This window comes from Micropterus salmoides, unplaced genomic scaffold (assembly GCF_014851395.1).
Source record: "Micropterus salmoides isolate LMB-PRFRI ecotype aquatic unplaced genomic scaffold, ASM1485139v1 Ms_hic_scaffold_2, whole genome shotgun sequence".
Classification (NCBI taxonomy): Eukaryota; Metazoa; Chordata; class Actinopteri; order Centrarchiformes; family Centrarchidae; genus Micropterus; species Micropterus salmoides.
In genome coordinates this window covers 19,888,096-19,914,471 of record NW_024041150.1, presented here as the reverse complement: position 1 = coordinate 19,914,471, position 26,376 = coordinate 19,888,096, and the positions used below count along the sequence as shown (strand labels likewise).

Sequence of the window (26,376 nt, the reverse complement as noted above, 5' to 3'; positions counted from 1 at the left end):
CACACACACACACACACACACACACACACACACACACAAATTACATCCTGCAGCTCCTGAAAATATTTTACTAATGCAAATCAGGGAAGAAGAAGAAACTGTTTGCCTAGGATCGGTCTGAATGTCTGCTTTCTATTATCACTCCGGTTTGCTGCTCTTTGTGGTGTGAGTCATCAAACAAACCTTACTGGAATTTGTTTGACTTAATGCATTTGGTTCAGCTACACAAGAATGCTACATGAGCCATTTAAAATGAGTTTACCCTCAGAATAACTTTGGATTCATTTTGCGGATCCTGTAAGGAAATATAATAAAAGCTAAGGACACTATATACTGTAATTTACACACCTTGAAAGTCTGCCAATCATTATCTAGTTAATCATAGTTAAGTCTAAATAATCATAGTTAGATTGATATTACATAACTTTTTAAAATGTAAAAAAAAAAAAAAAAAGAGAAATTATTAGGGCCCTAGCACAGAAGTGTTAGAAACCTTTTGTTATTGGTAATACGAATGTAATGGTTTTTCTGCTTGTAAAACATGTTTTTGAGTGGCTTAGGGTGCCTAAAAAAGCCAGCCATTTTGGGTTTCCTGCATAACACAACGTTTCACCTAGAATTTGGGAGGCAGTTGTGTCACCTCCAAACAATAAAAAAGCCTGCTGGAGCCAAACCCTGAACCCAACTGGATGTCAGCCATTTTGTATTGAAAATGAAATGTTTCGAAAATACAGACCTAGAGAACTCATCTGATAGACTTCAAATTTGGGCAGTGCAATCTTAAGATGTTTGCGATGATAAATTATGAGGCTCTTCTGGGCTTTTTTAAATGGCCATTGACGTGGCGATGTGGTGAATTTCAATGTTCTAAAATTAGTGGAAGTGCTAACTGGTTTATTAGTAACTGGTAACTCGACTCTAAATTGTGAAATCTTTTCCAAAAGCCACATATTTGACAAGAGTCCTGGTCTTAGGATATCTATAGACTATATGCCAATCAGGTGTTACAGGAATTGCAGCGCCTACAGACAGCAGGAAGTAAGCTTTGTGTGACAATCTTCGTTTGATTTACATGACATTTTCATGGTGTGGTCCACACTTTATATACAGGAGCCTTTGCGGTGATAACTACGATTAGTTAATTAATTACAATGAATTTTCATTCATACGTCTCTGCTTTGTATCTCTGACAGTGAAGACAGACTCTGCCAGTTATATTCATGGCGAGATAGTTGTTTGTTTTGAGTTTTGGTTTCATTCATCCAGTCTCCCAGAATGTTTTGTTAAAGGGGCAATATGTAGTTTTGCTCGGTTCGAACTCATGAGTGAGCAAAATCTGAAACACAACCGCTTTGATACAGAGATCCCACAATAAACATGGAAACATCAGCATGCTGACTGTGGCTTTTTTTCCGGCTCCGTAACTCCGTTATTTTTCATAGAGCGCGGCAAGCTGGCACAATATTGAAAGCGGCTATAGACAGACTCAACGGCAGACATCTTCACACAACATGCTGGAATCTCAGGTAAACTCCCACCATTGTTTCCCATTGTTTTCCACAATACCAACACTATTATACACTATTATGAGGGTCACATAAGTTACAGCAACTGAGACGGTGGAGAAGCTGCATCCCTGAGTTTTGGTAAAATGACAATAAATCTAAATTGAACATTGCAAAGCAAACAGCGGTGGCTCCTTGTGAACGTTAGCTGGCTGCCCTGCCTTTAATCACTACAGGCTAGAATAAACAAATCACACCACATTTGACATGATACCGGTGGTACACAGGATAGTAGTACGGATCATGCTAGCTGGCGAAGCTAAAGTTCTTCAGTTTGTAGTGCCTGAAATCTCAACGTGTAACCTTTTATAATGTTAAGAATCAATGGTTAATTGATAATTAATTAATTAATCAATAATCTCTCTCTCCTCTCTCTAAATTTAATGTCTTTTAGAAAAAATGTCTAAACAAAAGGCAAACAATTTGCATGTTTTGCCATAAAACAGGGTGCTGTAGCTAAACTATACATTGTCCAATATGCAGCTTACTAATGCAGATTCAGAGTCGCTTATTCAACGCTGCTTACAGCTTTCATAATTACTCCTTCTTGTAGCAGGTGTAATGAGGCACTGCTTGTCTTGAAAAATTCTCGACTGGAGCTTTCAGGCATGGATCAGTTGTTCTGCCCAGCTCTTTTCCAGCATCAGAGCAGATGACTCCAGCAGAACAAAGGAGACTCTGATGTGATGGGAGAGAGAGTTTCATCTAAGAAATATTCCACTACTCCGTGCTACCAGAATGGAGCCATTCATAGACAGCTGGGGTTTTACTGAATACACACATTACACATGGCTGACGTAACAACACACACACACACACACACACACACACACACACACACACACACACACACACAGACACACAGACACACACACACACACACACCAACAATCTAAAAGACAAGGAAGCATGCATGTGACTGGAAACATGGTGAAGGCAGACATCACATCGAGACACTCCCTTGAAACTTGTCGTCTATCACAGAGTTTGTTTGCTGCTCCTATACCTCATTTGGGGTTATTTTTGACAACCACATCACTATTACAGTAAAATCCATTTTCCAAAGCAACAATAATGCAATTGATCATCGGTATGGTTAGACTACGGTTGTTCAAACACATGCAAAAGGTGGGGGAAATTATCAGCATTCATTTCAAGCCATTCATGTACATTTCCTGGCCTCTTAACAGCCCGCGCTTTCAATCACTTTCAACAGGTTGTGTAGTTGTGAGAAAAACGTAAATTTCAGCATTGTTATTTTGTTATTCCTTTTAACTGAAGCTCAAAAAGCATGTGGATATATCTGAGTTAAAAGCAATAGAAGCCCCCCCCCCCTCCCTGTATCTCACTTGATTGCTTTCAGTCTCTGTGGCGGTTGGCTCTGATTGGCTTGTCCCTTAGAAGCAGGCAGAAAGTCCCGAACGCTCTCGGTCTTCACTCCCAGGTTGGGGTTCAGGGGGATGAGGGCGGGGCTTATCAGACGCTCCTGCATGTCACACTTCACACACACTTACGCAGGTGACAAAAGTCATATCAAAGTGTGAAAAGACATCGGAGATTACTATAACATGCCACCTGTATTTATATCTTAGCATTTACACCTGGTACTAATAAGGTAAGGGTGATTATATTCTTGTGTATGATTTGATTTCAATATGCAGGTGGTGGAGTTGGCAGATTTGTCAACAAACAAGGTGAGTACAGATAGTAATGCGTTCTGGATGCACATCCACCTGACATTAACATGCATTTAACAAGAGATGATATCCAGATCCACACTGCATATCAATAACAGGTGTAAATGAGGTCAGAATCATAACATAAGGTCTACACACGTACATGATTAGTATGTTTTTCCTGTATTTAGTAGCAGTTTGTTATTATTTGTAATGTGTGATAAAACCACTGGCTGCCTATGTATTTGTATTGAAACTGTGTCGAAGTAAACTGCATGTTCTCATAGTATTACGCTCAACAGTCCCACAATCATTTGAAATCACACAGGTATGTTTGTGTGCAGTATCTGTACCTGGGATGGGATTGTCCAGGGGGTTGGGCAACAGGAGGTGGAGGTGCTCTCCGTCGCCTCCCTGCTCTTGAAGCCACGCCTTCAATACCATCTCCATAGCGAACACACTGTTTTCCACCTGCTGCAGGTCGACGTCCGTTCCCAACATCAGACAGTCTGTCAACGGGCACACAGAGGCATCAGTATTATTATTATTATCCTATAGTCTATATAATTTGTCATTACTTTGAGATTTGTTATATTTGACTATTTTTTTTACTTTTGCATTTATTTTGACCTTCTTCAATATAACGACCTTGTTGTTTTAACAATAAATGTTGCCATTCAGTTGATAAGTATATTCTTTGGGGAAAATCAACCATTTTTGTCGATGACCACTAGATGGAGGCAAAATTCAGGAAATTATATTTGCAGTACATCCTCATCTACTCGATAGACGCTGTAGACTCTTTAAACTCGTCATCTAAAGGCTTCAGTGTCTCTGGATTAACCAAAAACCTTCTTGACTGGATGAGAAGGTGTGTCCCTGATTTCCTGAAGGGAAGAAGTAGGGCTGCAGTTTGGAGACAGTACATGTAGAGAAAAAGCAGCCTGTTTAGTGGTCTAAAATCTGTTGCTATTTCATTGCTGTTACTGCAAATCTCTCTCTCTTCTCTCATATTCTGGTACTAACAATGACAGCTCACCCCAGAGGACAGAAAGCAGCTGCACCGCCTGACTTGCACTTATCATTACAGAAAAGAGAAAGAGACCCCGTGGATCTGCCCCACCCTCCTATCCTGTTCTCTGTGCTGCTGTCATGCCCCAATGTCCATTTATTACTGCAAACTAGACACAAACCTCACAACAAGCCCCTCTTCTCCTCTTCCCTCTATCTGGTGTTTAATAGTTAATGAAGCATCAGGAGATAACTAATGGGACTGAAGGGAGAGAAGAGGATCAGGAGGCACTGTAGCAGCGAGGGAGGGGACAGACGCAGGAGAGGTTGACAGACATGGGGGATAAGACCAGGAAAGAGCAGAGAAGATGGATGAAGAATAGACAAAGTATTTAAACTCTCCCTGCCGGGAACTTTTAGGGAGAAAATGAGAAACTTTAAATTCCTGGAATAAAATATGTCACTGCTTCTTTCATCTGTCAAGCGGCAGATACAGTATGGAAGCTATTTTTGGTTCTGGGCTAAAGTTTCCAAAAGTGCTTCATCCAGAAATAAGTACTTCATCTGAGGGGAAAGAATTGTGTTTGCTACATTTTTGCTGATGAACGTTTGCAGTCAGATCCGTGCTGAGTGAAGGCAAGAAGGCTGAATAAAGAGAGAGAGAGAGAGACATTTAAGAGGCTGACAAAGCATGTACTAACACTTTTGCTTTACAACTTCTCCTCTCATGTGTCAAAAAGCACACTGTAAAGGCAGTTCTGACACAAAGGTCACATTGCTCTTAATATGGATTAAAGAGCTGGTGGTAATTCGCTGATATTTCAGATCAGCAGTTTAATAAGACCTTCATCCCTACTGTATATTGGCATTGCGACCTTAATGTGCGAAGATAGAGTGGCTGCAGAGAAAACAAGTGAAGGAAAGAAGCCAGGATCGTTCACATTAGCCCAAAATAGTTATATATAGAGAGAGAAATCTATGGAAAAGCAACCTTACAACGACACGCACAAATGTCAAAGGGGGAGGACAGCAAAGAGAAAGAAGGGGTGTGTTCTTGCCTTAATGGAAATAGAGAAAAAACCCTGAGATGGAGGAAAACGGGTTTTTAGAAAATCAATCGCCATTCCCTCACATAATGTCTGTCTGGGGAAAAGGAATGGATTGAAGAGGACAGAGTAAGTGAGATAGCGAGAGGGATAGCCAAGAGAAAGAAATATGCAAGTTGGTGTAGATATGAAGAGAAGGGAAGAAAGCACATTACATTACAGTACACAGAGGGCAAGAGCAGGAGGGAGAGTGAGGAAAACCAGGCGAAGATGAGATATGGAAAAGATGGATGGGTGAGGGAAGATGGACCACGCTGTCAGAAATGCTTGAAATTAGACCGTGGAGTGTGTTTGTTTGTGTGTGAGAGACGACGAGGATGAGAGAAAGAGAGGAAATGAGGTGAACTGCTTCTCACAGCAGTATAAATAACTCAAGACAGTCCATTTTGTGTGTGTGTGTGCGGTTTCCACAAAGCAATACATTACTGAGTGAGGAAGATGCAGCAGGTGAGAGTAGTTAACCTCGACGTGTGCGTTCAGCGAGACAGCAAGGAGCTGAAGGGATGCCACGCAGTCTGTGTCTCTCCAGCAGGCTTATCTGACTTCACGAAGAATGTGTTTACACGGCTAAATCCTCCTCCAGATGTCTCTCCCTCTGAATCTTTGCTGAGTTCATTAAGTGTGTTTACCGAAGGTATGGATGATTACATAAATCAATTAGGCGTTATCATTCGTCTCTCCCAACGCCATTTCTCCATGCATTTTCTCTTCCCCTGTTCTCTTGGTCTACACCCTCTCTTTCTGCTCTGTTAGTAATACGAGATTAAGAAACTGTTAAATTATGAGCCAGATCAAGTGACCCATCCCTCTGACCTACAAGTCTAATTGTGCTCCTGCTTCTCATCAGCACGTCCAGTGTGTGAGTGTGTGTGAGTGTGTGTGTGCATATGTGAGAAGATGAAGTGTGACATGCATGCTGAGGATGCAGAGTGGCAGTCGAATCTCATTAAGTGTGTGTTTGTGTGTATTGTGTGTGCATTCTTATTATTCTTATTCTCTCTCATTATATAAGAGCAATTAAATCTGCATTTCCTTTATATTCACTTTAAATTTGAATCTGTGGAGCAACAAAACTCACTTCAGAGTTTTAGGCCTGAAAACGAGTCTTCTATGACCTGTACATGTTTTCATCGTGTGACATTTAATGCTGCACTGAGCAGTATTTTTATATTAACTATTAGTCCAGTGTCTTTGTGTAGCGCGAAAGGTTTTGCTTATAGTGTGGATAATTATCAACAGTTCACTGAAAGCGTTTGTATCTTTCTGCTCATTGTTTTAGATCACTGTCAGCACTCTCATTAGTATTATTTCCAGATGCAGCAGGCAGCTGGATTCAGCGTAAACCAACTGTACACTACCTGCCCAGCACCACACAGCAGACAGACAAAGTGAAGCATTTTAGCCAGCTATCTTAGCTTTCTCAGGAGTAGGTGGGGACCAAAACACAAGCGGAAGGAGAGTGACTATTGGACCTACGTTCATCAGGTGGCCAAAAACATGACTCACAACATGCTCCATGTCTGCGGGATGCGTAAATATATTTATTACATATTACTGTAACGTTTTAAGGTGAAGATATGTCACGGTTATGTCACAGCTTGTTCTGCTCTTTAATTCAATTGATTTGTGCTTTATATTTATTAACATAACACCTATTTGCATCTGAGTATGCAAGTACAGTAGCATGCCATAGCGGCTCGAGGTGCTGCGGAGAACTTGTGTCTTTTCAGTTACATCCTCTATAAACACAAGGCGACCACGCTGCCTCGCAGCCTCTACACTGCAACTGTTGCAACATTTAACTGCAGGAACTCCTGTTGCTGACTCATCACATCTCTAGAAATACACATCCTTCAAAGGATGGCTCCTAATGCCTTGCCTGCGTGCTCTTACATTAGCATCTCTCCTCTGTCTCCACCGGCCTAATGATCTGAGAGCTTTTCCTGTCCAGATGAGTCATCTGTGATTCCAGATGCTGAATGATGCTGATGCACCCACCTAAGACACCAACAATCATTTTAATATTTTTGCTTTAGTTGGCACCTTAGTGGAGCTGTGTGGCTGCTGAATCTCTGGCATTGTTGCTTGTTTGAATAGACGTTGAAAAGGGCAAAGCTGTGAGTGGTTCACCTCCACAAATAACCATAACACACAAATTGATTAGATGAAAATGTAATGACTTCAATTTTGCTGTAATTTCCCTGGAGACATCAGGTTTTGTTTTTTGTTAAATGAATGACTGTGGGTTATTTTGGGGTAGAGCCAGTTTTAACATGAAATTCGACTGTGGGGAAAATACATAAATATTCAATCTGTGATGATCTCTCTGATTCCAAAATCATGTTAAATTAATTTGATCAACACACATGCTAGTTGTCATTTGTTCAAACTAGATTTTTGAAAAAAAAAAAACTACATCCCTTGCTTCCTGTAATTTATGTTTTTCTCCATGTCAGCCTCTTCTGCTTATTGACCATCCCTGTGGTGCTTCTTCTCCTGACCTTCCCCCCCTCTGGCCCACGCCCAGTAATGGTTGCTTTTACTCTGTACATTAGGAAATGTGCAGAATCCTTATGACCATAGACCAATGTAACATAAGCTTGTGCGGGGAAATTAGTGACGCTGTGAGTTAATGCAGTACCAGGAGAGGAAGCAGAGCACTGCTGTACAACATGTTTTCACACATTCATTTAGATAAAGATCAGCTTGACCTGATACAGATAATGGACACTGAGATGAGTAATGGTGGTAATGGAAAACTACTTTGAAGTTAGCCACAGTAAAACATCAATACTTTGGAATTCTTTGCTCAGTTTTATTTGTTCGTTATTAACCTATTACTTGATCTTTTACCTACTTGCAAGAATATTAATTTTTCCATGTAAATTATAGCATTTTATTGATAACGTATCATTTCTGTTGCCCCTCCACTGAGATCAGAAAACAGATTCAAAACAACTGGAGCAGAGGAGTTGGAGCTGGAAGGAAATTAGCTTCTTTCTCACTTCAGTTCAGTGGATACTTACTGTGTGTTCACACAGAAAGCGAAGCAAATTTTTTGGCGTGGCGTGATTACATACAAAGTCCATGCAACGTGAATAGCGTCAATTCATGTCGGATGACAAAAAACATGTTTATTTATGTTTCATATCGCAGTAGTAAACCAGATTGTGTTTACTTGCGTTACACGCGCACATAATACGAGTAAACACCAATGATTCAGCTGTCAAACTCGCACAAGTGACGCGAGGCGAAAATTCACTTCACTTTCCATTACGGAGATCATTAAAGGATAATTCAAGTTTATTACAACTTATTTTTGTAGGTTTGGCCATCAGCAAGTCAGTTACGATAGTTATCGCTTTTAACTATTGTCATATCACTAAACTTAACTTTGACTTATGTTAACCCTTGTTCCCATATTCAGAAATTAACCTTTGATACAAAAATAACACCCCAGTTGAAATAAAACAGAATTATCCCCCAAATAAATCCTTACTTGGAACCAACATGTCAGTTTTATAGGGGGTGAGGCAATAACCTAATGCATTCCCTGACACAAACTTCACAAAGTGTACATAAACATGAAGGAAGCGTTGATGAATGTCCGTCTGTGGAATTCCCCTCCGACATCAACATTTCACTTACAGAGCGACACTGAGGACACGCTGTCCTTATCTGTCTGTGTGAGCATTAATGATGAATAGCTCATTGATGTAGTTTGAGACTGTGACAAATAGGACATTGATCATCTGGTCTGAAACACAAGCACTCCACACACCAGCGGCTGCGTGACCTAATTGCCTTGCAGTCACTTCTGATAAAGCCATGCGGTCATGGAGACAATTAAAGCAGACAGACACTTGAAAAGGACAAGAGGACATGGGGGCAGCACCAGAAGTTATCTGGCTGTCATCATAGAGGAAGAGGAACAAGATACGAGGGGGAAAAACGAAAAGATATGGTGACAAATACTTGAGAGAAGGTGAAAAGTGTTTATGACGGCTCATTAGGTACGTTTCCACATCCTTGGTGTTTTGACTCTATACATATGTAAAGTACAAGTGGATGCTAAATGAAAATATGTTTAGATAACAGATAAATTCATCACTCCATTTTCCTGCTCCTCATAAGACATTTCCTGTCGCCAAAACTAATTAAACATATGATATAAACCTTGGTTGTTGGGGAAGAAGAGCAAAGAAATCACGTTACAGTTTGCATGATGAGCAGAAGAGCGGCAAAGTGATGGCAAGACATCAACTGCCTGGTTTAAAGCAGAATCTGGAAATAGCAGAGGGTTAGATGGAAGAGGACACTGAGACAGCTGGATGACTTTTGAAGCACTTGAAAAAGACAGAAAGGACAGAGGATGAGAGGAGCTCTGCAGACAGTGTTCACAGAGGCCTATAACAGATGTGAGGGTTACAGAGAAGGCAAGGAAGCCAGGATGATTTACAGTAGCCTACTTTTTTAGGAAGTACACATTCCTGAAGATAATGACAACAGTTTATCACAGTTGTACTGAATAGTGACTCCCACACACTGAAAAGTTTTTAAAAGATGTTTAGTGTCATGTGCAAGTGTGAACTCAGACAAAAAAAAGATAACAAGCAGGCAAGATGATGGTGACAGAGCAGACCTAAAAAAAAAGAGAGTGAAGAGGGGCGATGGGTTGAATGACCATGAAAGAGAGAGGAGTGGTTTTTGGGCAATATCAGCTGGTCATTTGGTTGGTCGGGGGCCCACTTTGGTCTAGACTGAAACATCTCAACAACTGTAGGATGCCATAATATTTGGTGCAGACATCCATGGTCCCGTCAGGAGGTATTGCAATAACTGGTCAAAATTTTAACTTGTCCAAGTCTGTTAAGCGTTATAACAAATGTCATTCCCATCAGCCTCAGCTGTACTATTTGTGTTGTGCTGTTATTTGCACCGATTAGCAAATGTTACCATGCTAACGAGCTGAACCAAGATGGTGAACATAGTAAACACTATACATGCTAAACATCAGCTTGCTAGTATTGTCATTGAGACCATGTTAGCATGCTGATGTTAGCATTTAGCTCGAAGTACAGCTGTACATTCTTTGTCTTATATCTTTGAGGGTAGTAGGGCTAAGACAAACATTTATTTTAATATACTTTAAAGATCTTGACCTTGCTAACCCAGTTCTTACAGGACAGCCATGACTTTGCCTTCAATTTTTCACCACAATAATCTCACAATTCTTTTGAATCGTTTCTAGTAAAGTAATTTTCTGACACAGAATACGTAATGTTTCTGGCCTAATCTACCTATTAATGAAGTGACAACCTTTTGTCATTCACACACAGGTGACATAAATGTGGATGCTCCTTACGACTTCATTCAGCACGATATTGCATGTGGTGCACGAGGGGGAGCAGGGATAGAACATATTTTGCCTTTTATGCTTTAGTTTCACGATTTAATGATATTAGAGAGCGAATTCTGCTGCCTGTTATCTTATCATGTGATCTTAGAAGACAAGTACGAGACGCACATTTCTCTCTCTGACGCATGTTTAACCCTGTGCTACCTTAATCCAGCATTCAGTTCCGACTTGTGTTGCAGAAATGTTACTAGGTCCGACCTAGTAAGATTGCTGTCGCGACTTTTATGTAAAATTGAGTATGATGCTGATTAAGACATGAGACCGACATATTACAGTAAACTGCCATCAGATTAACGTAAAGGAGTGTATGCCTGAAAGGGGCTTGATACAATCTAAACCTCCAATCTTTTCTAACTGGAGAGAGGTGATGAAGACAGAAGAGTAATATGACTCACAGAGCAAGATAGTAGCAGACACATGCGGGTAGTCAGAGAATGGACAAAAGAAAGTGTAACAACACTTGTTTAATAGCTGTGAACCCCTCCGAGGAGCCCTTTCCTTAGTGTTCTCTATACTTCTTCTCTCCACACTCTCTTGCTCCTTCTTCAACCCAAGCATCTATGGTTCTGAACACACCACAGAAACAGAACGAAAGAAAGAAAAACACCTCTCTTGGCTGCAAAATATGTATCCACAGGACTGCAACCTTTAATGTATCAACTTACATCAAAATATTTGTTCTGCCCACATTTTTTTGTTTCTGTCAGGCTAAACTTTAGATCTATGGTTGTTTAGTTTCCCATTATCCTTTGAGAAATTGGGCTGAAAATGGTTAAACAGTTAAGCAAAAAAAGATTTATATAGAGATAAAGAGACAGATAAACAAGATTTCAGGAGGGCTTAGACAAAGAAAATTGTGTGCGCATGATGCAGTGGAACCAGCCACCTCTCAGTGTGGGATTAATGGGTTCCACATCCTGGTGTGAAGAGTGATACCAGTCTCCATCTGTACGACCACCTGCTGCTCTGCTAACATCACACAGAGGTGTTAACAGCCTGACCTTGGCATCGTATGTGTGTGTGGCAAAATAAAACGCACTCCTGAAATTGACGCGTGTTTCTTCATTATCAATCATGCTAAACCATATTTATAGATATGTAAATAAATACCACAATGGCTCCAACAGAAAATGCAGATTCTGTCCTCATTCCTGCCACATTCTTGCTGTGGACTTTATGAGTGTGTGTGTGTGATGTGTGCTTCCGTTTGTGCCAACATTTTGCAGTAGCTGCAACTGCATGTGTGCGAGTGTGTCAGCAGGTCTGGGTGGAGTTTCCTCCCGAGAGCACCTCTGTGCACTTTCACCCACCACACACTAAAGTGAACTAGCTGACTGTGATGGAAAATTAACTGAATGAAAGAAACAGAGAGAAAGAGACTGAGAGGGAGAGAGTGACCCTGGGGTGAATGCCTGTAGGTTGTAATAGTAGCTGAGGAAAGGCTGGTGGAAAGTTGTTTTTACACAGAATCAATTACACAAAAATGTAAGAGTGGTGTTAATAAACACCCTATGGGGGTTGAGTTTACGCTGGAATTACCTCAACGGGTCACAAGTACCATCAATAATATCCTCTAGTTACTACCAGTGTTATGGTTTGTGGTGTGGAGAAGGTTGGTGGACCCAAATGCAGAACACATAGCGGAGGAGGTACAGTTCAAAGGGTTTATTCAACAAACTAAAGGCGAGCACAATTACAAAGAGTGGCTGAGTCCAGGGAATCCAAAATCATACAGGAACAAACAAAGCAGGTGATCCAACAGAGAAAATCCAAAATCCAACGAACACACAGGGAATAGGCAGGCGACAGGATGAGACAGAGCGAACTACTACCAACATATATACACCAGGGACTAACGAGCAGGGCGGGAGTAACACAGGTGACAGACATGAGACTACCAAGACACAGGCAGGCAGAGAGACAGCAGGGGAAAACAGACAGATACCAATAAGGCCATAGGGAAACTAATGATAACCAGGAAGAAACAGAGAATAAGTGACTGAACCTGAACATAAGCAGACAGATCACTAATATACCAAAACTACAACTAACAGGGAAAACAGACTGAACTAAGATTAAACAGAACACAGAGCAACATGGACAAAATAATATCAAAGTACACGGACCAGGAGTAGACACTAAGAGGCTAGACAGATACTAAGAAAACTTAAAGCGAATGAACAAAATTATCAATAACACTCTAAACCATGACAATATCAAATAAACACAATATCAAATAAACACAGGACCAAGAGCTAAGATAAAAGACAAGACATAAACTACCAAGGACAAGGAACGAGAGAAACAGGCAAACAGAAGGACACATCAAACAATGGCAAAAAACTCAGAAACTCACAGGGAAAAACTACAACTCATAACACCCAGGGCGACATACTATACAATTTGTTATCTTACTAAACTTATTAAGATATTTTAATTAACTGAAGGGAGATACAGAAAACATAGCAAAGTTTTAGGAAACCATACAGTGTTTCCTTGTTGAGCTGCAGTGGAAGGAAAAGTAACAAATTGATATTCACTCCAACTCTGACAGCAATATTAACTTCAGAAAAGGACTGTGGAATTTTACCTTAATCATTTACATTGAAGTAAGAAGAAAGTGAAGTAAATAATTGTGCATTAGGAAGGGATCCTTTAATAACTGATATGATTACAGAAATGTACATATGGGCACCTGTCTACTGTATAAGACATAAGGCATAGTTTGACATTTTGGGAAATTCACTTGTCTTAGAGAGTTAGATGCAGAGGTGTGGATTCAGATCACATGACTTGGACTCGAGTCACAAATATGATGACTTCAAAATGATGATGATGAATTGATATGATGAAAATCCAAAAGAACTTTCTACTTTACTTTGACTTTAACACCACACCAATGACTTCACACGGACTCGAAAAGACTCGATACCCTCCCCAAGTCCAAATATAAATTATGACATAAAAATACTGTGTGCGGCGCTTCAACACTTTATTTAAATCATACAATTATATGACATTATTATTATTTATATCAATTACATGACATTTCTCGTGTGAAACTGCGCTCCTGCCTTTATTCAATAATATTTTTTTCATTTGTAAATGGTATTTAATTTGGTAAACAGCACATTATGGCTTGTTTAGGACTCAAACTTTAGGACTTGTTCTTGACTCGGACTTGCCTGTCTCAACTTGGGACTTGAGTGCTAAGACTTGAGACTTAATAGTGACTTGCAAAACAATGATTTAGTCCCTCTGGTTAGATGAAAAGATAAATACCACGGCAGTTAAATAGAAGGCTACCGCCAGTGGCTTAGCCTAGCTTGGCATAAGGACATGAAACTGGCGGAAACAGCTTGCTAAAACTGCTTACCAGCACCTCTAAAGCCCACTAATTAACACGTCATATCTCGCTTGTTTAATACTCACAAAAACCAAAGTGTAAAAATTGTCCATTTTTTATGCGGGGTTATCTGCTGGACTATTTCCAAACGTTTTCATGAAATCTTCTTGCGAGAAAAAACGTGCAGTTGGAGTTTATGTTTATGCTAGAGTAGATATGTCATAGACATAAATGCTATTTGGAGCCCAGTACGACTATGAATCTTTTTTTCACGGCTGAGGAGATTAAGGCTTTAGTCTCATTTGGGGTCAGGCTGCAGGGACACTGTCCTTCACTATTTGGATGACCACACTTAATCCAACCACATTGTGAACACTGGCTCCGCCACAGCATCTTTGAAAAGGCTCCAGGGTTTCTGCTCTGCAGGTCTTAACTCTTGGAGAGAAGTTGCCTCTGGGGATCAATGACGTTTCACATTATTATTGTAATGTAATACATGAAATATGGCTCAATGTGAGCATTCAGGATGAAGACTCGGTTTACTGTTTTATAATTCTTGGCTGTGGGCCAGTGGATTATAACGCTCCTCTCAAGGGACATAGGCTACATTTTCAGAGTCATTATTCTTGCGACTCAAAATGGATTTGGGGGATGTATGCTGATCCAAGTGCAACTGTGTGGGGTGTGGAAATGGCTTAAGTGTTCCGAAGGAGGCAAATAAGGAGAAGGAAAGCACTTCTAAACAAAAAGAGCATTACGTATTCAAGGTGGCAGACACAAAGATAAAAAAGCGCAGCACTGCAGGCAGGGTAACAGTTAACATGATTACACAATACAGAACACCCACAATCTTGGCAACATGTATACATTCAATTGTGACCTAATTTAAAGTGTATAGACTGAAAACAGGCTCCCCTCTGCGTTGTTTCGTCAGTGCATTTATCATTGCAACATTAACATGCTAATCAAACACAATGGAGCCTGTTTTAGGTGTCTAAACATAACTTAATTTCATGCATAAAGTAAATGTTTCAAAGATTTTTGGCAACCTAAAAAGTTATAGTAAAACAGAGGCAGATTGGTATGAAAGTAGCATTTTAATGAATGGAGTTTAGTAACTGTATCTGCTGTATCTAAGCAGACCCACCTTTAGAAAAATCTAAAAAAGTGGTTAAGGCAGGGGAGTACAATAAATCTAGGTTAATACATCATAAATCTATGGTAATACAAGAGAGATAACATGAGAACAAGATCAAAGCAGAGAGGAAATGGGATACTGCACAGACGGTCTGCAAAGTATGAGGGAGGAGAGAGAGGTGGGGACAAAAACATGGCAGATGATTTCTTTTCTTTCTGCCCCTTAAAAGAGACATAAGAAAAGGGAGGCAGGGGAGGAGGAGGAGGAAGTAATTGGAAGTAGCTGGAGAGAGAAAAGGAGAAAAGAGGAAAAAGTCCTCTCATGTCTCTGTCACGCTTTGATGGAGGGACGCAGATCCTGTGAAGCAGAGAATGATTGAAAAGACAAAAAGGTGAAAATTATATGGGAATATGACTGGCAAGGACCACACACACACACACACACACACACACACACGAAAGAGAAAAAAAAAGTGCATATATTCAGGAGTCACTTATTTACAGACATTTATGTAGCCAAGCACATCCGACACACACGAGGCAGTACAATCATTCATAAGCAAACAGAAAACTAAACATGCAAGAACACAAAAACAGACACATGCACGCTCAGTTACATAAGCACAAACATCTCTATCCTTTCCGTCTTAACCACAACAACTGTCACTTGTAAAAGCTACTTATCTCTCACACAAACTGGACAGACAGCCAGCAAAAGAAAAGAAAAGATTCAGAGGGGAAAAAAATGACAGTCCAGTGGACAGCTTTAGAGGAGGGAGAGAGAGGGGAAGAGAAGAACAGTAAGAGAGAGGGAGATATCAAGGAGAGGGAGAGGATTAGAGGAGATATAATGGGCTATAATCCTTTTCTACTGAGAGACTGATCCAAGAATCGCTGATGGGGTGTCTGTTTGAAAGAGCTATTTGTCCAAGATATGAGTCTGCTTTTAGACTGCTTCTACCTTTAGCTCACACGTCTCAGGCAAAACAAAAAACAGCACTCAAGATTAGCTCTTTTTACCCATCGTATGGTTTAATGGACAATTGTTTTAATTTGAGTAATGTTCTAATTTAATATTCTTATTTGTGCTTTTTAATATGGATTTGCAGTCATTTATAACAACTGTAACATCCTCTAATCTATTTTCCTCATAACCAGTCGTCCTGCCGCACTACAGATGTAAAACAGCAGAGAATTCTTATTCGTCTGATTTTGTAAAATTGTAATATTTAGTGCTCTGGATTGCAGCATTTATTTGAATCACAGACAATAACAATGCAGCACTTACATTTAAATGACCTCTTCATAAATCTAAACAATTCCTATTTGAATCATGAATAAGAATTGTTTATTAATTTCTAAGGACCTCAATATGTGATTCCCATTTTATTTAGAATCATGCATCCTTAATAAGATTCAAAATCATAGTGCTTTGGTTTAGTAGTGGCTTCTAGTACTACTATTGTAATATAAAGAGAGGTGCAAGTACTGCTCCCAGGTAATAATGGCTAAGTTAAAGTAATACTGTAGGTACAACAGTAATAGTTGGATATTTCACCAGTACATGAGAAAGATAAATATTTAGTTTAGTTTTGAGTTTAAATTAACAACCTTCCGTACAGACATTATGGCTACAATGGTAACTTTAAGTTCAATATATTTTGATGAACTGTTTTCAAAAGTAAAGTACAAACAGGTGCATCTAAAAAAAATGTCTTCTGTAATTTAATTCAAAAAGAGAAACTTTAATTTATTCGAGATTCATTACACTCAATTGAAATATTTCAAGTCTTTTTTCCATTTTAATCTTGATGATTGCAGCTTACATCATGGAAATCCAAACTCCACTATCACAAAAAAATTTTAGAATAAAGAATTTATAATACAGAAATGTTGACCCGAGGAGCCATAATCAGTTAATTAACTCAGAACACCTGCAAAGGTTTCCTGAGCCTTTCATCTCTCAGTCTGGTTCTGCTGCTAACAATGCACTTTTCCATATTAAATCTTTTTGAGATGTTCAGAAAACCACAAATAAACAATAATAATGGAATGGCGGTTCTATCTGTAAATGTTCTCAGTTAAAGAGACAATTATTCTTTTGTTTGGATGAATTATTAAACGTTTTAAAATAAAACACTTCTTGATGCTGTTGTAGTTCGCACATTATAAAAGAAACTGTATTTCAGGCTTGTCAGCTCAAAAGATGTGTGACAGCCATCTCCTTTCTAAACTGGAAACATATCAAACATAAACTAAGGGGATGTAGCTCAGTGGTAGAGTGCATGCTTTGCATGAATGAGGCCCTGGGATCAATTCCAAGCATCTCTGCATTTACTTTTAATCTCAAGCTTCTTTAGCATTTATTGGCTGAGGAAAATGATTATCTATGTTTAAGATGCACAGCAAGAGTAGGGAATGTGGTTCACTGGTATCATTTAGGGGGTCTGGGTTCAACATATTCCCATGCGGACTGTCACAAAGCTGTGGAACTCTTGGAGGAGCACACTGTCTGAAAAGCCCGGGTATGTTTGTCTTGGTCTGTGTGTGAGGAAATAAAAGCTCAGAGCTAAACTAGAGAAGCAATAAAGGAGATTATTGATGTGAGACGGATGGATGGAGGATAGATCACTGATGGGGCTATACATAACCTCCACAAGTAAAAAAACTACATTCCACATTCTGTGGATGGTGAACTGAAATATGGTTGTTACTCAAAATGTGGATTTTTTCAGACAAAATATGAGTGGATGGAATGACTGTTGTCACTCTCAGGAGCCTTTGCAAACTAAGTATTTGAATGAAATAAATGCTTTGACAAAGCTGGGAAGCGATGCGACAAAGACTAGAACTGTTTTAATGACTATGTGTCAAAATATGAGGACAAGGAAACAGATTTTGGCAGCCGTTTGAAAGGGATTTAAAGGGAGTTTTGAGTAGCATGAGGATTTTCATAATACTGCACCTTATAATAAAAGATGAAAGGGTTACAAACACACAAATACACAAGCACACTTATTTGGACACACATTTTAATACATACACATTACTAGTTTTGCAATGACAGAGGAACAGGTATGTAAAGGTGAAAGCAAACAAAAACAAAGGAGGGGGGATGTAGCTCAGTGGTAGAGCGCATGCTTTGCATATATGAGGTCCTGGGTTCAATCCCCAGTATCTCCACTTCTCGTGCTCCTTTGGTTATAATTGATGTGATCAGAACTTAAACGTGGGACACAGAAGAATTCAATCACCCTAAAACTGTCCTGACCACAGATAGGTGTGCAAAAAGAGCCACATCTCTCCAATCACTGCAGAGTTGTCCCTAAATTGTCCTTTTTTGCTGAACATTTGCTCTTTTAGAGTGCAGTCCTGCTAGTTTTTGAAATATTGTGCAGAGATCAGAATGCACAAAGAATGGGCTGCGCATTTTAAAGAGCCGCTCAAAGGGATTTTTCTCTCAATGATTGAAAATCAGAATGAATTATTTAAATTTTTGGAAAAAGAAAAGTCTCAGTATTTTTGTATGTTGCACATTCTAAAATATGTCAGGCTCTTAAGGCTGTTTTATCCCCTTAAAAGATGGCGTGACAGCCACATGCCACTTGTAACATATATAAAGGAAGCTAACATAGCTGTAGATGTACGTGGTCCTGGGCATCTCCAACTGTATTCTTAAGAGAGGTCACAGTTGTTCATACATAATAAGCTTGTATAAAATACCAAAGGATGACATTTTCTCTGGAGGAATGGTGTCACTTTCCATTACAGGAGTTCAAAAGCAATATGACATGTTTGTCAAGCCTACGGCAGCCCAGTATCATGTCGAGATACTTTTTTTTTTTCCAGAGAGAAGTGTCTCAGTGGAAATAAGTGTATTCTTGATGGTGGAACAACTTCCTATGAGTGAAATCATTCATATGCAAATTCATACTGTAGTTCACTGACATTCACACTCATTTACAGAGTAAGAGATCTGCTGTTTTCAACAAGGCTACATTCATTTAGCAACAACCTGTTTCTTTGCTCGTTGCAGTTCTGAAATACTGTAAAGAAGTCATGTGACTTGACAAACTGATGTTTTACACACAGACTGCTACAGTCCCTGATTATGTCTTTAGATATAAGATTGTGTGTTAACTGTACATGCAGACACCATATAAATATAAGATTTTCTTATAAGCACAGTGCTTGAAGTGGGCTGGAACGCACCGGTACGCAGAACTGGCACCTCGACATTTTACTCTTTGGCGTACCGGGACATTTTCTTGCGTACCGGGACTGTGGACAGGTCAGAATCACAATGTCTCCATCACTTTTTGAAAGCTTTTGTTAAAAATCTTCTGAAAAACAGCAACAAGAAATGCTGAATAACAAATGAAACACTGCACAACAGGAAAACATGCAATGCAACTGCACTGTATATGCATACTGCACTTATGTACTATATAGTTGCTCAATACATACAAATAACTAATAAATAACAGTAATATTAACTGTTAACAAGCTGAGGTAAATGGACAGAGGATTAGTCCACTATGTGCACAATGCTAGAAAAGACACAAAAATGCCACACACAGCAGGGGAAACTAAACCATCCACACACCTAGATCCTGGGAAGATGCAACCGAAAAGTTAACCAAAACAGAGACATATCTTTTCTTCCTAAACTGCAGCTTATCTCAAATGGATTTGTTATCTCTTGATAGTGGAAATGATGACTTATGGAATAGTGATAACATAAGTCAAATCGCCGAGGATTTCAGCATTTCTAAGGATAATACACCAGCTTATGTGCCACTGCAAATAAACAAATCTGAAATTAAACACCCTTAGCATCTATTTATCTGCCAAATATTACAGATAAATAGCTATGGCTCTTGCTACGGCTCTCTCCCTTTATAATTAGAGAAATATCTAAAACTGATGTTGGTTAGTGTTATATAAAAACAGCTATGTACATACAACGCAACCTAATTTAGCTGGCTCACTTTATGCCGTCCATGCCTTGTCTTTCATTCTAAAAAGAGTAACTTTTCTCAACTTCAAACAAGTGCTGCTGTTCCTACAAAGATGAAAAGATTCCATTAGCCTACGTTCTATGTAAAACAGGGGCTGTCAGTTTGAAAGCTGAACCTTGTTAACAATGCCAGATCCTTGGATTTACACATAACTATAAACTTAATATACACACTCAATGTAAATTGTTATTCTTATGATAACAAAAATGATGGTGCCAGGCCCAAACTCTCATATTACAGCTATGGCTTCCATTCTGGGGCTCAGTGGTAGAGAGTGTGCTTTGCATGTACGAAGTCCAGGGTTCAATCCCCCACAACTCCTATCATAGCTGTTGTAGTGGACAACAGTGTGGATTTGATCAGATTGGAGTTGATCGTAAAACTGGCCACCTTTGGCAACAGCCGAGATAAGTCTCGGTGCCTGAATTGTTAAAATGACAAAGAAACTAACCGGAGATTACAAACAGCCTATTGGAACTCTCCTTGGAGACACACGTAAATGTGGCAATTGACCTTGCTCTGTGTTTCATTAACCCATCAAAGGGATACTCCTTGTCACACCCAGATGTGACAAAATCCAGAGCACCACGGACCGCCCTGAACTTTGTGTAAACAAAGACTGCAGTCTCCAAAGACTCAAAGCATTAACTGTTTAATTAAATAATCTTTTAGTTACTTGATTACGTTTGCCTCTATTTGAGTAGTTATGTTACCATGTTGTTATCTGTTGTTGATATTATTGCTGAAAAGAATCTAAATAAATTACTTTTGCAGTGTTTTTATTTTCAGCAAGATTAAGGACACTCCTTCATCTTATGTGTAACCAATGCTTGTTCACAATACTTTCTCCCACAATTCCTTTAGAAATGATGATAAAGAAATGTCATACTATACTCTATTAATTGCCTGCTTGAATTTAAGGCTAAATAAATAAATTCCCCAGTTCCTAAAGAAAGATTGTTGGGATTAATCTAAGCTTTCCTCATGTAACCTGAGCTCCCCCAAGTGGACGAAATAAGTATTACATACCAGTCGGAAATGCCGTTAATGTATAAATGTCACTCATTTATCATGAATAATTTGATAATTGTTTTCCTGTTACCAAATGCTTAACTTAGAACGGTACAACTGTTTGACCATTGAGGTTTGATTGTGGAAAATATTTGATTATAATACGCGCAAATAGATTTTCTTTTCTTTTATAGACATTAGAAGTTTAGAAAGGCAGTCCCTCGGGAAACCGCAAACGCTCCCTGCGGGAACGAAGGACTGCTCCCTGGGGAACCACGCCCCAGACAACAAAAGAGCGACACACGACGTCGTTCTGGCTCTTCTCCTCTCCTCTTCTCTTCCACTCTGCTCTCTGGATGCTTTGGCACTCGTCCGACGTGCCTCTCTCGGCAACGCCCTAAGAATTTGACCAGCGCAACGAAGTCTTTGTTTCGCTTGAAGCTACACACACGAAGTGCCGCGACATCAATTTTTCCCTCGTTTAACAGCAATTTTACTTGTTTTTATTTTCTTTCTGTTCGTTTGTTAAAAGTTATCAGTCTGTTAAGTTACACTAGTTAATTCAAGAGCAACCCAGTTCTTTTTAAGCTCTATACGTCGAGCTAAGCCCACGGAGGTCGGACGACCCCACGTGGCTCGCCGATAGCTTTAAGTTGTCCTAACCGAGAACGCATGGACTCTGCCAGTGTGAGGCCGTTTACCAGCAACCCGGCAGGAAGAAACACAAGACCAAAACCCTACATTCTGTGGTCAGTGACGTCCAATAGTTGCTAATCCATTTTTCTTTAGTCCAGCATATGAAAACTTTATACCCCTAGACAAATTTAACGAGTTATCATCTAATTGCATTCGTTAGTTGCCGTATGAGAAAAATGCTTCCCACAATCGATGTATTTAACCACCCTTTTACATCACTTTAGTTAGTTAATAAATTCACTGTAATCAAGGAATTGTGTGTGTGCCTATTTCTACGTCCCTGCCAAGAGAATTGACCCTTTAGATATGAGACTGACTGATTGATGAAGATAATTGAGCGATTATTAACTAAGTGATGAATAATTGTATAATTATTAAAAGCTACCTAGAGGTTCAGAGACTCTAGGTTAATAACAACTCCGGTGGTGCCCTTTCTTTTTCAAAACGGATTTATGGATTAATATATTTTTGAATATTAAAATTCATAATTGGGTATTAATTCTCATAAATTTATTAAAATTCATAGCTAGTTTAGACATGCTACACTGTAACCCAAAGCCTTTCTTGGCTGAATGATGACACACTATGACAAAAGTCCATAATGGGGAGACTTCCTTACACTTTGCATGTGTGAGGTCCCGTGTTCAATCTCCACCTAAATTAAGTATTTCTAAGATCAGCATAAAGGCTTTTGAACTTCTTTGACCAATCTAAAGAGAAGACAACGTTTAAAAAGCCCAAAGGGAGTTCCCATCTCCCACAGAAAACTCTGCACTGAACTGCTTGAAAACAGCTCGTTTGTAGTCCAGCCATTTCCTTTTCATCCCTGTGTTGTCACAGGGAAGAAAGCTAAATTTATATCATATAACGCTCGCCAAGCGGCTACTCTGACACGCCCTCAAAAACACTGGTGGAAAAACACTGAGCTGCAGCACACACCTCTCCTCTCCCTTCCAAACACCAGCTACCCTCCAGGCAGTCAATGGACATAAAGTTGTTAATGTGATGTAGAGACAGAGCTCAGTTAAAACTTTATGGATGAAAGATACTTTTGTTACAGATTAATAACTCACCACTCTGAAACTCTTGCCATGTTGCCAAGCTAGTCGGCAACATGTAGCCTACAGCTGAATTGAAGCCGTTTCAGGGCTGCTAGCCCTTCTCTGCTTCTGATTGGCTAGTAGTCCTTAACTAGGAACTGCGCATGTGCAACTCCCAACAAAGATCATTTAGAGACAAGATGTATCACTCTGTAGCTAAAATGAAGCCTTCAACACAGGGTGAAAAGAGGAGCTGCAGCAATGTGCAATGTGACAAAAAAATATGGTGTTTTTAAAACATGTTTAAACTAACAATGTGAGTTTCGTGAGCCTGGTGAGTTGCATTGGACAAATGCACAAAGCTGAGAGCGAGTGTTTCTGCAAATTCAGATACAGTGAATGGTCTGTCAAGTCATCGCGGCGTATCCATCTCAGACCATTGCTGCAACTAGCTGAAGGGTTGTGCGGCAGTGTGTGGGCATGTTTATTTGTGCTGTGAAACAATCCAAAATGTATCTTTGTAGCTCTCTCTCCTCATTTACTGTCTAGAAGTGGTGTTGGTCAGGATCAAACTGAACCATGGCTGGTTTATAGTGTGAAAGCATTTTTTGGATGTGTGGCAAGCATGTTAAAAATGTCATTTGTGTGAGTCTTGCAAGACAAATTTCTAACCTGACGAAAAATCTCGTCACACCCCCCTCAAGGGCTGCAGGATATGAAAAGCAGGCAAACAAACTTTTCACCACATTTTACCAAAAAACACAAAAAAACAGGGTGTGAGAGAGTAAAGTACAGGGCTACAGACTGTCGGACACAGGCCAGGCTAGGGCCCAGATTTGAGGGCTCTGCTCTGAACTACTAAAAAAATGATGATGAAATTCTCATCCGCTTATTCTCTTTCTAGTTTAGGGAGCAAAGGAGAACCTTTCTCTCAGAGACAGAGAGAGAGAGACAGCTCAGGGGAGAAAGGACCAGGTGTTCAAGGGAAACAGTCAGACAATAGTAATCTATTACTGTAGCTGCTCCAGACGGTGTAGTGTGCATGGGTGTCTGTCACCGTGGGTGTCCTCTAGTTCTGATGATGACTTTGCAAAAGTACCATGTCTTCCTCCCAAAACAGATGCTGCTTTTTAAAATTCTGTCCTGAGAGTAAAAATAACTTTTGTCTGGTGTGTTCTTGCATGGATGTGTGTACATAGTGTACTTGTAAGATGCTAAATCCACACTGATGTCTAGAAGCTGCATTGCAGTGTGATGCCTGTTTACAAAAATAACACCAAGTGTAACAAGACTTTAAATAATGACTTGGAAATCAAGCCTGAATGGAAACTGTCTGATGCATATGCGCCAACACATAACCACAATATGGAGACAGAGATACATGCTCCATCTCTTTGTAATGACTTCACATCACATACACACAGCAAAAGCTCCCAGAAGGACTTGCAAAGCTGGACAAGAATTCGTATTTCTCTAGTCTGGAGGGAGGAAAGTATGAAACTGCTACGTCTGTCAGGAACTTCCTTTGGCATGCAAAATAAATAGTGGACCCAATTCATCCTTCGTATTGTCCGCTCCATGTGTAAACGCAGCCAGGTTTTATTGTATTTATTTTGAAATACTTAGTTTTTGCATTCAATCAATGAGCGGCACACCATACTTGCAGCTAGTACATCCCCATCCTCTTCACAGCTGGTAGTTACAGAACTGTATAACCCCTGACAAAACCTAGGCTTTAGATATATCATGGACATGTACATTCATTAGCTTCCATTAATTAATTACAATGTGATTTGTTTGGCAATAGCTTCCCTAAAAGCAAACATGAAGAACTCCTCCCATCACACACAGCTCAACGACTACTTGACATAACATAACCATGACTCATCAGCAGTATTGGGAAGGGAAAATTATGTCATACTGATTTATGATACTGACTTTCAAATGTCTCTTAACTGACTCCCTGAAAGAAGAAAGAAAGAAACATGGTACAAGGGAGGGAGAACAAGTTTGTGTATAAACAGAGAGGAGTGAAATTAAAATCTACTTTATTTGGTAATTAATTAATATAATTTTGTGTGCGGAGAGATTTGCATCCACTATAGTCTCGTCTTATGGTGACAACCTGACAACTGTCATATGTGTATTTTATGTATGTATTGTATGTACATGGGTACAATGTGCCTTCGGGAGACTTGTGAAATATAGGACACTGGGTTAATATGCATTACTGTACACATAAGAGAAGATGTAGCTCAATGGTAGAGTGCATGCTTTACATGTTTGAGGTCCTGGGTTCTTCCCCCCGCATTCCCAACTGTAGTTACAGTCTGGACTTTTCCTTCACCAATTTTGTACAAAAGACACTTGTAACACTGGTTGTAACAAAACATGTCCTAATATATTATTTCCAGCATTAATATGAGACAGCTTTCACGGGTAAATCTCTGATTGTCTCTATTTAGTACAGTTCCAAATAGGGTGCAGCTAACGATGATTTTAGTATTCGAAGCTTCCCGAGTGCTATACAAGTTATACTAAAGGCTTGTACAGACTACAGGACTTTCAGCGTCGGCCGATGGCCGTGCCGTTCACAAAACTTGCCGTCATATGACGGCAGTCTTGCAGTCGTTGTGGCGTTCACACTACGTGACTGATCGGTGACAGGGACACACACACACACACACACACACTACAGGAGCTGACGTTTTGTCAAGAAAACACAAGTGAAATGTGAAACGGGAAATGAGCGATCCTGCACACGAAACAGCTGTTTGTTATTATAAAGATGGCGATAATAAAGACAATCTAGGTGAAAGGATGGATTAGTACATGCAGGTAGCAGGGATTGTCTGAGCTTCAGAGAGAGCAGGAGGGGAGTTAAAAGGTGCAGCTCCCCGACACCCAGTTAACTCCTGACTGTGAGGTTACAACTCACGGCCCAAAAAGGAGAACAACAAACGCACGTGTGCACATTTTCAGCTGAGAACTGCGGCTTACTTTAGCTAGCCTTCAACTCAACAATCAATCAAGATTTCAGTTAAATGCTAAAGTTGTTGTTACTGTTACCTTGTCTGTGGTCCGCTGGCAGAACACCGGCTGCTTTTTGTTCAGCTGCCGTCGTGCTGTTGCCAAGGCGACATAAGTTTTGTTTTATGGTGGACGGACGGTAACATTACAGAGTTGTTGTTTTCTTTAGTTTGAAATAATTCCATACTGTGGACACTTTCTTCTTTGTCCCTCGCTTTTTTCTCTCTCTTCCTCTACTTTGCAAACAGCTCCATTATAATCACGTCGTGTTCACAGCATAAGTGCAATGTGTGACGGTAATAAATGTCCGTGCGAAAC

At 39.8% G+C, this 26,376-nt stretch overlaps 1 protein-coding gene and 1 non-coding gene across 3 annotated transcripts in view; one reads left to right on the top strand and one right to left on the bottom strand.

Moving 5' to 3' along the window:
- The window catches only part of LOC119913364 (meiosis 1 associated protein), a 65,844-nt gene that overhangs the window by 8,980 nt on the left and 30,488 nt on the right, over window positions 1-26,376 (bottom strand). For both annotated transcript variants that reach the window (XM_038732775.1, XM_038732776.1), the window contains exons 5-6: window positions 3,595-3,750; window positions 2,915-3,074 (exon numbers count right to left, since the gene is read on the bottom strand). In XM_038732775.1, coding sequence (XP_038588703.1) covers window positions 2,915-3,074; window positions 3,595-3,750 — 316 coding nt within the window. The remainder of the gene's footprint in view (window positions 1-2,914; window positions 3,075-3,594; window positions 3,751-26,376) is intronic.
- Window positions 18,372-18,443, top strand: trnaa-ugc. Its single transcript has one exon. It is a non-coding gene; the product is annotated as a tRNA-Ala (tRNA).